The 14,612-nt window shown below is 54.4% G+C and overlaps 1 protein-coding gene across 2 annotated transcripts; it reads right to left on the reverse strand.

Annotated features, from left to right (window-relative positions):
• Positions 1 to 1,013: 1,013 nt before the first annotated feature.
• STARD8 (StAR related lipid transfer domain containing 8) lies at positions 1,014 to 13,977 on the reverse strand. 2 transcript variants are annotated; one of them, XM_036740413.1, is made up of 13 exons: positions 13,905 to 13,977; positions 12,084 to 12,165; positions 11,868 to 11,931; positions 9,919 to 11,114; positions 8,380 to 8,553; positions 7,928 to 8,087; positions 7,044 to 7,242; positions 6,190 to 6,397; positions 4,939 to 5,053; positions 3,336 to 3,542; positions 1,966 to 2,183; positions 1,700 to 1,876; positions 1,014 to 1,486 (listed from the first exon to the last, which is right to left on the reverse strand). In XM_036740413.1, the coding sequence occupies exons 3-13, from the start codon at positions 11,922 to 11,924 to the stop codon at positions 1,372 to 1,374; spliced, it is 2,826 nt and encodes a 941-aa protein (XP_036596308.1). In that variant the 5' UTR covers positions 11,925 to 11,931; positions 12,084 to 12,165; positions 13,905 to 13,977; the 3' UTR covers positions 1,014 to 1,371. The 2 variants fall into 2 exon arrangements, with proteins under 2 accessions (XP_036596308.1, XP_036596307.1); XM_036740412.1 differs by having other exon boundaries at positions 6,190 to 6,400.
• Positions 13,978 to 14,612: the final 635 nt, after the last annotated feature.

The following is a 14,612-nucleotide window of genomic DNA, read 5'->3' on the forward strand; positions in this document are numbered from 1 at the left end:
GCAAGTGGAATGAGCTGCTGCCAGGTGATACCATCTGGGGCTGGGTGAGCAGCCTGGACACCATTGCTCACCTGGTGGCAGTTAACTTAGATTGGTACTTAGGAGGAAATCAATAGTCCTCGTGGCCAGGTGACTGGCACTAGATCTGTAATGTCACTGGCAGAGGGGAAGGTCCTTCCAGTTGAGAAAAGTCCCTCCACTAGGGCAGATTGCCACCTGTCTCAGTTAGAGGTCAAATGACTTGCCCAGGGTCACAAAGTCAGGATGGATCAGATGCAGGACTGGAATCTAGGCCTTCCTGGCTCCAAGGCCTGACTCTCTGTCTGCCTCTTGATTTGAGCTTGATATCAAGGAAAACCTTGCTAACAAGCTGAACTGTACCAAAGGAAGTCGATGGGTGGCCTCACAGGATAGTAGGTTCCACAGGCCTATGGGAAAGGGGTGCCTTCCTAGAGAGGTTGAATAACCATTTGTCAGGGATGTCAGGCAAACACTGGACAAAATGCCCTCTGCCGTCCTTTATGATAGCCTGGCTCCACTCTAGGAGGAGACATCCACCCAGGTCCTGGTGGTGAGGGCCCAGCCCTGTGGGGAGAAAGCTTCAGGCAATAGGGTGGGGCACTGGAGGGAGGGAGAAGGCCACAGGGAGGCTCCCCCTCAACCCTTCCCAGGCTGGGGTTGGCGTGTTGCCTGCCACAGAGTGACCCTGGGACTCTTAAGCCAGTCTGAGCTGGCCCTGTGCTGATTCAGATAAAGTCAAAAGCCCCCAGTCTAGCCCAGTCCAGGCAGACCTCCCGCCTCGCTCCCTGCAATCTTCTCTTCCTCTCTTCCTCTCTCTCTCTCTCTCTCTCTCTCTCTCTCTCTCTCTCTCACACACACACACACACACACACTGTCTCTCTTGCTCACTCTCATTCTTGCTCGCTCTCCCTCTCATACTCTCTCTCCTTCTTGCTCTCTCTCGTTCCCACTCTCTCTTGCTCTCTCTCACTTGATCTCACTTGCTCGCTCTCTCTCTCTCTCTCTCTCTCTCTCTCTCTCTCTCCCCCTCTCTCTCTCTCTCTCTGTCTCTCTTTCAGTGACCTCCTCCAAAGGGTGCTTGGCATTTTCTGGCTGGTAAATAGGGTGAAGGCTGAATCCCAGAACTCTGCAGTTGTCATGGTCACTCCAGCCCATCCCTTCTCTACACCTCAAGATGAGGCAGTCACGGGGTGGGGGATGGGGTAAAGGAAAAGCGGGGGGGGGGGGTGCCAAGTCACACATAGCCGCACTGGGTGGCGAGGCCCTTGGTAGGCCAAGGTCAGGGCCCACATTTGTTTGCTGGGAAGACCCAAAAGAGAGCATCCCTGGGCCCTGACCGGTCCCACCTGTTCACAGCTTCGTCTCAGGGATAGGCCGCATGGTGGCGAAGGAGTCTCGGATCCTTGCCACCTCCATGGCACACAGGTGCCCAAACACCTTGTTATACCAGTCAGGAGAATGGCCCCTGGAGAAGTAAAAGCAGCAAGTCTGAGCAGGCAGAATGTTCCAGCTTCTCCCCAGGATGCTCAGTTTGGCCTGAGGGAGAAGCCTTGACTCCGACAAGGAGCCAGGGACGTACAGAAGAGAGAATCCCAGGGCCAGGGGAGAAGAAGGGAGGGGAGCTGGAGGATCCCAGGGCCAGGGGATCTGGGGGAGCAGCCACAGATGGGACTCTTACCGGAGGTCGGCCCTGCAAATGTGGATGAGCCGGGAGTGCCCTGGGCCATAGGGTTCTATGAGGTACTGAGAAGTGAGCAGCATGGCTCGGACCCCAGACTCTGGAATTGGCTCCTCAGGCTCCAAAGACTGAGACACAAGCAGGCAGCCCCCTCGGGGTAGATCTGAGCGCCACATCCTGGAAGAGAAAGGGGCAATAAGCCAAAGGCAGCCTGGTTGGTGGAGGCCCCCCCCGCCCCTGCCCCCTACCACAGGCCAGAAGCTCACCGGAGCACCACGAAGTCTCGGGAGGGCTGAGGCGCCATGCTATCCGTGACATAGTGGTAGACGTCTACACCAGGGGCCAGGGACTTCAGCACATGAGCCCGCAGCAGGTCTTCATCCCACATGGCCCTTTCACGTAACACCCGATGCAGGACAGCCACAGGTGGAGCCGCCACCTCTGTTGTCACTTTCCACAGGCGCAGGGGGTGGCCATCCCGAACCTACGGGGATACTCTGAGGAGTCCCAGCGCTCTCTGTCCCCACTTGCAGGGCTCAGCTCTCACCACCCACTCACCTTGGGCCTGAAGAAATGCTGCCCTCCTCCCCTGGCCCCCAAGCCTGGCCAGGGACTGGCTAAAGCTTGTCCTGCCCATAGCGGTCACCACCCTAGGATCCCCCAAAGCCCCCTCTCCCATGCCAATTCAAACCTGATCTCTCTGCCCTCCTCTCCTTGCTGCCCATTCTCTTCCAGCCCTCCTCCCTCTCCCCCCAACCTCTGACCCATACTCAGGATACTCTACATCTTAGCTTGTATGACCTAGGCTCCTTCCCCTCCTTGGGCCTCAGTTTCCTCAGCTGTAGCATGAGTGGGTAGGTGGTTATACTCTCTCTAAGATCTCCTATATCTGCAATGTTCTATTAGGGGACTAGCTGGGACATTTTTTCTCTGATTCCCACTGATTTCCTGAGTCACCCCTACTGTTCTATTTCTTGGGGACTAATGGAGAAAGCACAGGACTTGGGAGTAAGGAAGACCTGAGTTTGAATCCTACCTTGGACACCTACTAGCTGTGTGACCCTGAGTAAGTCACTAACCCCTCTCAGCCTCAGTCTCCACATTTGTGCAATGGGGATAATAACAGCATCCACCTCACAGGGTTTCAAGGACCAAGTGAGATACCACATGATATATAGCAAACCTGAAAGCACTGAAGAGAGGCTTATTGTTCTTATTGAGAGTCGGTGTGACAAAGTGGATAAGAGAGCCAACCTCTAAACCAGGAAGTCCTGGGTTCAAGTCCCACCCTTGACACACAGTGGCTGTGGCATGTCATTTACCCTCTTATAATGCCTCAGGGAACTCTTTAAGACCACAAGTTCCAGAGAAGATACTGACCTGCAGGGGTGGACAGAGTTTCCCCATCTGGGAGTTCCCCATGTCAATGAAACTGAACTAGCAGACCCACTTCCTATCCCTGTCATCATTATTACTGTGTCCCTGGGGCTGGAGGTACTGGTTCACTGATGGGGCTAGCCCCAAGCTGATCTGACCACTAGGGAATGGGCCCTGGCCTGGCCCCAAGGCTGGTGGGTTGGCCTGGCCAGGGAAGTCCTTCCCTCCCTGCTCCTGCTGGTACCATGGCTCCACTGACCTTCTTACTGGCTAGCTCTGTGTGCTGCGGTCCAGGCATGTTAAGCCAGCCCTTGAATCGTTCAGCAGCCTCCTGAAGCAAGCTCTGCACGCTCTCCTCCAAGTAGTCCCCAGGCTTGTCCCGAAGCTCAGAAAGAGCCAGGGGAGGGGAGCTGGGCTTGGTTACCACATAAGAGTTACACAGCTGCAGCATCATGTCCTGGGGCACCTGGAGACAGCCAAAACATCAGTGGATCCCACAACCACTCTGGTAGCCCCGTTTGGTGGAGAAAGGAAAAAAGAAAGGGGTTCTCATGGGGAAAAGGAGAAAACTGAAGAAGGCCATCAGGGTGGAAGTGAGAGTAGCCAAGGAAGGGCCCCCCATCCTGTGAGCAGGAAGCACTGGCAGTACCCTCTTTGGGAGGAGGGCCTTCTCTCTTTGAAGAACTGGCTGTTCACATCCTATGACCATCTATCTATTGTGGAATGGCTCTGTTCTAATATATTTATGCATTATAGATATCAGACCTTTATCAAACTTGCTACAAAAATTTTTCCCCAGTTCATTGTTTCCCTTCTAATTCTAAGTGCATTGATTTTGTTTGTGCAAAATCTTTTCAATTTTATGTTGTCAAAATTGTCCATTTTATCTCCTATAATCAAGCCTCTCTAACCTTTATTTGGTGAGGAGCTCTTCCCCTGAAGGCCCTCTCTCTAGGATCGGCACCAAGAAGTCTCTGGAAAGCAGAAGGGTGCCCATCAATTGGGAATGGCTGAACAAGTTGTGGTATATGGAGGTAATGGAATACTATTGTGCTATAAGAAATGATGAGCAGGCAGATTTCAGAAAAACCTATAGAGACTTATATGAACTGATGCTGAGTGAAGTGAGCAGAACCAGGAGAACACTGTATATAGTAACAGCCACAGTGTGCGATGACTGACTTTGATAGACTTAGCTCTTCTCAGCAATGCAAGGACCTAAAACAATTCCAAAAGACTCATGATGGAAAATGCCATCTACATCCAGGAAAAGAAATATGGAGTCTGAATACAGATAGAAGCAGATTATTTGTTCTCTTTTTTTGTTTTGTTTTGTTTTTCTTTCTCATGGCTCCTCCTACTCATTCTAATTCTTCTATACAACATGACTAATGTGAAAATATTAGACGTAGAGTATATACATATGTGTATGTATATACTGGATTGCATGCTGCCTTGGGAAGAGAGGCGGAGAAAATTTAAAACTTATGGAAGTGAATGTTGAAAACTAAAAATAAATAAATTAACTTATTAAAAAAAGAAAGGAGAAGGGTGGAGAGTAAGGATACTCAGGAAAGAGGCTAGGTAGGGATCCATGAAGACAGCCCATGCTGGGGGAGGGTATGTGTTGCTCTCCCCCCAGAAATGTGGGAATAACTCCAGTTTTCTATGCTTTCTTCAAATCAGCACTGTGAGGTGCCCATTTTACAGACGAGGAAACAGACTCCAAGAGGGAAAGATGTCCTTATCTGGGATCACACAACTCTAGAATTAGTGTGGGAACACTCCAGCTTTGCCACTGCCTACCATGAGAGCTTCCTTCCCCCATCCAGTACCCGGGTTCTCAGGGCCGAGCCCCCCACCTGAAAGAGCTTCTTGCAGTCAGTGATCATGTGGGACAGGCCCTGGGTGGCAGCCATGTTCTCACTCAGGTCTCTTGGTGCTGGCTTGCCTGACTGGCCACGTCTGGGAATGACTCTGGAGAAGGAAACAGAAGGGAAAATGGCTGAGGCTCCTAGCCTGACACTGCCCTCCTACCTCTTCATAGCCTTGGGCTCAAGTTTGGTTTCCCCCTGTTCCCAAAACAATTCTAAAAGCCCAAGTTGTGGAAAATGTGCCAATCAACATGGGGAAAGGGAGTTTTCCCAGTCAGAGGACTGGCTGAGATAAAACAAAGGAATGAATAAACAAATGAGTAGAGAGATAAACAAACAAGCAAAGAAACAAATAATAGTTCCTAGCTCTCCCCAGCCATATTATCCTCATTTTATAGACGAGGAGGCTGAGGCTCAGAGGAAGCCTTGACCAAGATCCCCCAGTATGGATATGTCAAACAGTCTGCTCTGGGGGGCTTGCAGGGCCTCACCCCCCTCCCCAAATCTGCTGAGAGATATCCAGGCATGGTGCATAGGTGCCATACATAGCCAGGCTGACCCCTTGTGGTGAGCCCGGAAACTACAGCTGATTCCTTTCTAGGTCAGGCTCAAGGTCCCTTAGAGCTTGGCTACAAGACTAAGAACCTGCCTCCCCTCCTCCTCCCCCCTCCAATAGCTGATCCCCCTCCCTTCTCCTGCACTCCTCCTGCTTTGCACATCCCATCCAGCCATCCACTCTGGCAATCTTAGCATCTGCCCTGCCCCAGCTCTCCCCTGCTTCTCACCTGGTCCGGCAGAGACCAGGCCTCCCCCTCTCCTCTGGGGGACCTAACCCACTCAGCTCTGGCACCCAGGGAGCTGGCTTGAGCTGAGCTGGGCTGCCTTGACTGGTGACCGAGGGAGCTCATGGGAGCCAGCCAGCCCCAGATCTTGGTTCACCTCATCACCAAACAGTAACCTCAGCTTCCCTGCCGATGCTGTCATTCTTGTATCAGGAAGGGTACCCCTTTCAGTCCTGGGGACACCCTGCACATGCCCCCACCCTGGTGGCTTTAACTTGGATTTCGAAGCCCTAGACTCAGCTCCACGGCCGGTATGGCACCACCCATCCTGTGCATGTTGGCCCTTGCCCTACCATCCCCTCTCCCTGCTCCCCTCCTGCCCCACAGACTGCATTCATTCATTATTTGGTCACCGCTCTATGCCGCAGCCCACCCTAGCCCAGCCCTAATTCCCAACCTGGGTGAAGTGCTATCCTTCGAGACATTGAGGTGGAAGATGGAGGGTGCCAGGCAGACGGCCAGGTTCCCAGCGGTCATTTGGTTTTCTTGGGCAGCAGCAATGTCGCTCAGGAAGTAAAGCAAGGTCTGAAGCACCTCCCGGTTCTCATCAGGCAGCAGGATCACAGCTGCCTGAGCAGCCAACAGCTGCTGGTCCTTTGGGACAACTGCTGGGATGGGCAAGAGGAGCCAAGTGACCCTCCCCAGAGCCACTGGCCTGGCCCCCAAGGCTCTTCCCTCCCTTCACTGCTCCCCCCGGCCCCTGCCCCAGCCTTTGTCTGAAGACCCCTTCCCATCCCCATTTCGTGCTCAACGGCTGGATCTGGATGGAGGGGCCTGAGAATCCATTGGCTCCGAGATCTCAAGATGGAAGGGACCATCATATCCAACTTGCCCATTTCACAGAGGAGGGAACTGAGGCCCAGGAAGGAGAAGTAGCTGATTCCAAATCCAGCTCTCTTTCTACTATCCCACACTCCATACACTTCATTTTTCGGATGAGGAAATGGACACCCAAAGTTACAAGAGCAGATCTGAGCTTTGGGCTGCTCCTCTTCCGTGCCCTGTCTGGAAGCCCATCAAATGGGATCTTCACAGTCGACTCTCCCTCCCCTAGAGCCATGCTACTTCCCTCAGAGCTTAAGTTTGCCTATCTGTAAAATGGGGCTAATCATATTTGTATGACCTATCTGTCAGTATCATTCTCCTCCTTTTTCAAGTGAGGAAATGGGCAAGTACCTTGGCCAAGAGCACAGAGCACCCAGCTATGCTGAGGCCCTTCCCCTAGCAGTAAGTCAAGGCAGGCTCACTCACACTGGTAGAGGCGTAAAAAGGTGGTGGTCAGCTTGCTGGTGAAGATGGGCTCTGGTAGGTCCCTGAAGTACTGCTTCAGGAGGTCTGCCACATCATAGGCTGACTGGCCTTCATAGACCACATGCTCTGGGGATGCCTCGTTCATCTGCCTCAGGGTCTGGATCCGGGACTTCACCCCAGACTTGCGGAAAATGCCCACCTGGCCCAGCCAGAGGAGAGGAGGCAAGGGGTGAGAAGTCCCACTTTGAGCCTCAGGAGGGCTTCTCCAACAGCCTAAGCTGCTCTAGGCAGGCCCTTGCTTGCCTCAGCTACTCGGAGCAGGACTACCAGCCCCCCTTTCAGGCTGATGGGGGCCAGCCACCCCATCCTACGGGCTCAGACTGGGGTGCTAGCCACATCGCGGGAAGAAGGAAAGCATCTGGACATGATAAAAACAGGCAACACATGGGTGAAGGAGATGCATGTGAGGTCAGTAGGGGCCCAGCAAAGTCCAAAAGGCTCAGACCTGGGGCATGCTGGGGCGGGGAGCGAAGGGGAGCAGAGAAAGTGAGGACTTGGGCAGATGACAGAGGCTAAGGAAAGCATCAAACTATAAACAAGAGCCCAGGAGAGGAGTGAGGCAAGGAAGAAAATGGATTCTGAGACTAGACAGTGAAGAGTGGGAAGAGCTATGGGCATTCCAAGCCATGGGCATCCCAAGTCATGGGCAATCCCAGAAGAATGAGGGGCTTTGGCTCTGCTGGGCTCGGCCTCCAGGGTCAAGAGCAGCCCCTTCCCTTGCACTTGGCTAACTCCCTTCCCACACAGAGGGCATCGGGAACTCCATGCAGGTTCAGCCTCAGGCACGCCCCGCCCCCCAGGTGGGTCCAGATCCAATGTCTCACCTGGTCCAGGCACTGGCTCCGGAGATAACGCATGGCCTGCTGGATGCTCTGAGGCAGAGGCTGGCCTGTCCGCTGCATGTGGATCAGGAGGGGCACTCCAAAGACGCTCTTGCCCTGGTAACTGGGAGTTTTGCTCCTTTTCATGAACTTGGGGACTGACCTGTCAGGGGAGGGGAGGCCACACTTAGAGGTCAGGCAAAGCTGGGGCCTGGTATCTGGAGGAACTACCTGCCTGTAACTGAGGGAGAAGCCCAGTGTCCTGTGGCTAACACCAGTTCTGTCATGCATTGACACACGTCTTTTACCCACTTTGCCCACATAAAAGACAAGTACACAGGTCTTGGCCCTACTTTCCTCCCCAGAAGTACATCATGGGCTGGGCACCTTCCTGAGACGCCTCCCCTGGTGCCCCTGAAACCAGTATTGTGGGGTCATCCCTCCCTGAGGCTCACCAGGCCCAGGTCTGCTTGTGGGGCACAGAGTATTTCTCCATTAGGGCCGTGAGCCGGAGAAGAGAACCCTTGTGGAGGAGGTTGAGCTGAGCCACAGACTGGCGGTTGAGCTCGAGGGAAGCCGAGTTGAGGCTGGGCCGGTGGGAGTTCTGGAAGCTGTGCCAGCGGAGTTTCCTGGCAGGGAGAGAGAAAAGTGGGGCTCAGGGGTGGAGGTAGGCACTGCCTGCCTGGATTCCTCTCCAATGGCACCCATCCCATTTGTACCATGCTTATCTTGCTCACCTTAGACTGTGACCACCCTCAAGACAGGGGCTGTGTTTTTGTCTTTCTTGGGCTCCCCAGCCCTCAAACACAGTACCTGCTTAAATAACTGACTGACACCTGAATGTCCCCTGGGGTCATGTGGTTGTCCTTTCTAATCCAGGATATTGGCTCTGATGGGGCCATGCTGGAGAAGGTGATCTGTCATCCCTAAGGTCAAAGGTCAACACCACCTTCCTTAGTGACTCATCTATAATGTTGAGCTGGAAACCTCAGGGGCCTTTTAAGTCCAATCCCCTCATTTTACAGAAGAGGGAACTGAGGCCCACAGAGGGGAAGTAAGCTACCCAAGTTTCCTACAAGTGGAAAAGCTGGGATTTGAACCTGGTCCTTGGACTCCAAATTCAGTGCTCTTTCCCTGTCCTGCTGCTTCCCACCTACCGTGTAGAAACTTGGCTAAGCCCCTACTTTCCAACAAGGTAAAGGTGTTACAGACTCACTACCTGCTTTCCACTTTCAATTCCCAAGCCCAGATTCCCAGGGTTTAGCAAAGTAAGGCTCAAAAGTCTTCCCCCAGCTCCCATACCAACTTCCCTTGGCCCATGTCAATAAAAATTCAATGAGCCTGCAGAGGCGTCTTGGGCTGCAGCCACTAGAGGGCATCAGAGTCCACTGTTCAGTGGCTATTTGAGTGGTACTGGCTCAGGCCCCCTGAGGTGTGGGAGAAAGGCTAAACACACTGGGATGGCCCATCTGACTCCCCCTGCCCCAAACTTTCAACAAAGCGCTAGAAGAGCCCACACTGAGAGTGCAGAGTCTGCATGGGACTGGGAACCTCGCTCCGTGTGACGGGGTAGAGGGGGCAAGGGGGAGGTCAGAAGATGTCTGGGGGGTCCCCCTACTTCCTGTGCCTAGGGTGATAGTCTAGCCCTCTAGGGCCCTAAGGTTCCAAGCCTCTGGCTAAGAGAACCAAGGCACCTGGCTGCCAGTTCTATTACCACTGGCTACCTGCACAACTGATCACTTCTTCTCAGTTCTCACACCCATAAAATGAGGGGAGTGGACAATGTTATTGCTTCCAGCCCTGACCTTCCCTGTTCTAAGGCCCCTCCCAGCCCTGACCTTCCCTGTTCTAAGGCCCCTCCCAGGTCTGTCATTCCCTGTTCTAAGGGCCCTCCCAGCCCTGACATTCCCTGTTCTAAGGCTCCTCCCAGCTCTGACATTCTGGGTTCTGACATCTTCTGACACCCAATTCCCATGGTTCTTCAGGTAACCCACCTGCAGGGCCTAGTGAGCGAGGCTCCCACACCAGAGTCCCGGCGTTCTCGTATTTCAGTTTCCTCAGTTTCGTTCAGGGAGTTTCCGGTACTGTCGAAGTCACTGGCAGAAGTGCCCATGTCAGACATGGAGTGCTCCTCTTCCAGGTGTAGGCCGAAGGGGAAGGCCTGCTCTCCAACTGAATCTGTGTCTTCCTCTTCTTCTTCTTCTTCTTCGTCCTCCTCTTCCTGTCTAGGCTGCCCCATGTCTGGGCACACGGCCTGGGACCAGAGCTCCACGTGTTTCTGTAGGCCCCACATGTCCTGTAGGATGTCATCAAGTTGGGCACAGTTGGCCTCAGCCTCAGAGTCTCTCGGCTCCTCCCCATTGCCCACCAGCTCGGGCATATTGTCATAGATGCTGAGGCGGCTGTCCATCGAGCTGCACGATCCCCGCCGTTTCTCTGGGCCCCAGCTCCCTGGCTTCTGCCAGTCCACTAGGCGGTGCCCCTCCTTGGGGCACAGGCTCTCAATGGACAAAGACCGGGGGAAGGTCCCAGGCTTGTGGTCACCTGGCACGTGCACCAAGCAGGCCTGCCAGCGTCCCTGCTGCTGCTGCTGCCATCTTGACTCTTGTGTGGGCCCTGAGCCCTGAGGCCTAGCCCCCTCAGCCTCTGCATCTGGATCCTGGCTCTTGGATGAATAGAAGCCAGCTGAGAGGAAGCTTCGGCGGCTGTGGAAGGAGAAAGCCTTCCCAAGCTTTTCAGGGGTGGTGGCCTTGGTGGGAGTACTTGGTTCCCCCAAGGCTGGCCTGGCCTCAGGGCTTCCCGACTTCTCCCTCCTTCGCAGAGAGTCGAGGTGCCGGAGAAAGCTTCGGGTACGGCGTTTCCTGGGCTTATCTGGGGGAAGACCGAGGAGGGAGCTGGGGCTGGTGGCCCAAGTGGGCGATTCAAGCTGGGCCACAGCCTGGTCTGGGGGCTCTGGTGGGGGAGACACCACAATAGCCAGTGTGTCCCGAGCCATGTTGCCAGCCTGGCTGGTCTGGGATGTGGCACTGATGTTGGTGAGTATGCTCTCGTGGCTGGAAGCTGCCCACAGGCCCGCTCCGGAGGAGACTGCCAGGTCTGGGGAGCCCAGGCGGGACCACCGCCGACTATCCCGTTGGAAGGTCCAGTTGTTGCTAATGGCACACAAGTCTTCCTCCTCAGGATCTTCATTCTGCACAAGACTCCCACGAGTCAGAGGAGGCCCAGGTCTATGGGCCTCTTAGGTCAAATCCAACCCCACTAGCCCTTCCCCCTCTCCCAGGGAGCTTGGGGCCAAGACCCCAAGCCCTTTTCATGCCTCCACCAACCCTCTAGAAGAGACAGACTAAAATAGGGCTAACCCACAGCACCACGGCCAGCCAGGAGCAGAGGATCCCAGGAGTTGGCTCAATGGTCCAGCCTGGGGACAAGGCCACCTCTGCCATCCCCAAAGTCTAGCTTGGGAAATCCCTTGTCTGAGGGGCAAGACCCCTCTGAATAAAGGATTCCCTCTCTTGGGTTTTGCTGGAAAAAGCAGTGGAAGTCAGGAGGCCTGGGTGCTTTAGTTCTGACGCACAGTGCCTGGCACCCAGCAGGCACTCAGTGAATGTTGTTGATTGACTGAATGCCACCAACTGGTGGCGTAACCTTGGACAAGTCCCCTCCCCTGTAGGGGTCAGTCTCCTCTGGAAAATGAATCTGCTCATGAGGGCCAACAATGAGTGAGCTGCTCTGGTTGTGGCCCACTGAGGCTCACCAGTCTCTTCCCCTGAGATTCTCCCAGGCCCTGCCCCATTCAAAGAGGCTGCCCACCTAGCCAGAAAAGGGAGCCACTTCCCATCCCTACCCAGGCCCCCCCACACCCAAGCAGGATTCCCAAAAGCAGCACGTTTGCTAGGCACTCCCCACCTTGCCCACGGGCCCTGTGGCAGGGGCCCAGCCTCACCGGTTTGCGCTGACTGCGAACCTCCAGTTTCATCGAGGCGCAGGCGTTCAGGGTCATCAGTCTCCTACAAAGGAGGAGTAAGAGGGACAAGCACTCACCCACCCAGCCCTTCTCTGATGCCAACCCCCCTTCATTGGCACTGACACCCTCAGCACCTCTCAGTTCAGAAGGTGTTTTCCCCATGAGAACTGGTGCCTTTTCTCCACCTGTCCTTACCGGCAGAGGGCACGCAGGGAATCCTGGTCCAGAAAGCCATGGTCCTTCTTCACAGAGGTGATGTCCAGGGGGAAAAGGGAATCTGGGGGAAGACAAGCCACAGTAAGAAAAGAACTTTCAGGACTAGCTTGGGGGCAAGGGAGAACCACAGAAAGCAGACTCTGCAAGATACCAGGAAGAGAGGGATCCCAGAACATAGACTATGTTAGAGCCTAGGGAGGAGGGGGATCCCAGAACGACCCTTGGTGGCGGGGTGGGGATCCCAGAACACAGACTGTGTTAGAGCCGGGAGGAAGGGATCCCAGAATGAGGACTGTGTCAATGCCTGGGGAGGGGGGATAGACTGTGTTAGAGCCTGGGGAGGAGGGGGATCCCAGAACATAGACTGTGTTAGGGCTTAGGGAGGAGGGAGATCCCAGAATGAGCCTTGGTGGGTTGGGGGATTCTAGAACGTAGACTGTATTAGAGCCGGGGGGGAAGGGGGATCCCAGAACATAGACAGTGTTAGAGCCTAGGGAGGAGGGGGATCCCAGAATGTGGACTGTGTTAGAGCTGGGGGGAAAGGATCCCAGAATGCGGGCTGTGTCAGAGCCCAGGGAGGAGGGGGATCCCAGAACACAGACTGTGTTAGAGCCCCGAGGAAGGGATCCCAGAATGAGGACTGTGTCAACACCTGGGGAGGGGGGATAGACTGTGTTAGAGCCTGGGGAGGAGGGGGATCCCAGAACATAGACTGTGTTAGAGCTTAGGGAGGAGGGAGATCCCAGAATGAGCCTTGGTGGGCGGGGGGATCCCAGAACATAGACTGTGTTAGAGCTGGGGGGGAAGGGGGATCCCAGAACATAGACAGTGTTAGAGCCTAGGGAGGAGGGGGATCCCAGAATGTGGACTGTGTTAGAGCCAGGGGGAAGGGGGATCCCAGAACAGACAGTGTTAGAGCCAGGGGGGAAGGGGGATCCCAGAACATAGACAGTGTTAGAGCCTGGGGAGGAGGGGGATCCCAGAATGTGGACTGTGTTAGAGCCAGGGGGAAGGGATCCCAGAATGTGGGCTGTGTCAACACCTGGGGAGGGGGGGATAGATTGTGTTAGAGCCTGGGGAAGAGGGGGATCCTAGAACATAGGCTGTGTTAGAGCTTAGGGAGGAGGGGGATCCCAGAACATGGACTGTGTTAGAGCCAGGGGGAAGGGATCCCAGAATGTGGGCTGCGTCAGAGCCTGGGGGGGGACCCCAGAACGTGTACTGTGTCAGAGCCTGGGGGGGACCCCCAACGTGGTCAGTGAACCCTTCAGACAAACAGTCCCTGGTATCTGCTTACTTTTCTAGGAATTCCTTAAGGAATTTCAGGGTGGGAATGTGAAACTGATCCATGCTATTCATCAGCTCTCTCCCTTGCCCCTTGGAGGCTCTGTGGGGAGGGAACCCTCTTGTGCCCTGGGCTTCCCCTTGGCCCCAGAAGCACAAGTGAGAGATGAGGCTTTGGTCCCAGATGTCACTACACCTGGAGCATGGGAGCTTGGAAGCCTGGACCCTCAGCCTATCCAAGTTCTAGAGTCAGCCACCTGGGCTCTAGGTCTCCACCACTTTGCACAGGGGATGGTAGAGAGCCTCATGTCACCTGCCTCAGCCTTCCACGGTCACAGTTACATATGAGGTGGGACTTCTCGGGCCACTTTCTAATGTGGTCCAAGTTGGCACCCATTCCCCAGGCACTGGCCCCTCAGCTTTCTCCCTGAGCTCTGGGCCCTCTTGTACTCAAGCAGTGGAAAATTAGGGCTGGAAAGGAGGTGGTTTTCAGTGGGCCCCCAGAGGTGCCCTTACCTTCATAGAGCTGGGCATATTGGGGAAAACCCGCTGCACGCAGCCAGTCACAAGCCTTCTTAGCCTCAATTTCTGAAAGAAAGAAAACAGAAGGTCAATGTTGGCAGGGTCAAGCCTGTGCCCCTTCAGCAGGTGAGCTGAGAGGGCAAATTCAAGCCCACAGAAAGAAATAGGAACGAGATTCAAACCCTGACTCTGGCACTAAATACCCATGTGATCTTGGGCCTGGGCCTCCGAAAAGCACCCCCTGCAAAATGAACGCTGGCCTCTATTTAGTCAAATCCCATCATTTTACAGATCGGGAAAACTGAGGCCCAGAGAGAGGAAATGACTTGCTTGGTCATACAAGTAGCAGTAGAATTGAACCCAGGACCTCTGACTCCAATGCCTATGTATGTCCTTTCCCTTAGGCCATACGCTTCCCTGCAGTGAAGGAAACAGCAAAACTGGCATGGAGAGTAGGATTCACCCACAGGTCTGACCTCTTTAAAAACAAAATCACCCAACAAGCAAAAAGGAAAAAAAATAACCAAGAATGGAAAATACGCTAGCATTAGATTTCTCCTGGTTTCTCCTATCTCAGGCCAACATCTATGATGCTGACCAATGAAGCAAGGATAGAGAGGATTTGGGGGACAGGAAAGCTAGACCCCTAATGATCATGTGGACCATATGACACAGTATCTGAGGTCTGGTCGAGGCCCAAAG

This window comes from Trichosurus vulpecula (assembly GCF_011100635.1).
Source record: "Trichosurus vulpecula isolate mTriVul1 chromosome X unlocalized genomic scaffold, mTriVul1.pri SUPER_X_unloc_1, whole genome shotgun sequence".
Lineage (NCBI taxonomy): Eukaryota > Metazoa > Chordata > Mammalia > Diprotodontia > Phalangeridae > Trichosurus > Trichosurus vulpecula.

Bases quoted from the DNA above. Each gene is read 5' to 3' on its own strand.
- STARD8 (XM_036740412.1), bottom strand. From the start codon at position 11,924: ATGACCCTGAACGCCTGCGCCTCGATGAAACTGGAGGTTCGCAGTCAG. The intron at 5,054-6,189 runs GTTGGGAATTAG...TTCCTTCTCCAG, and splicing joins AAGGATAGCACTTCACCCAG to AGTCATTCCCAGACGTGGCC. The intron at 2,184-3,335 runs GTCAGTGGAGCC...GTATCCCCGTAG, and splicing joins CAGAGCTAGCCAGTAAGAAG to GTTCGGGATGGCCACCCCCT.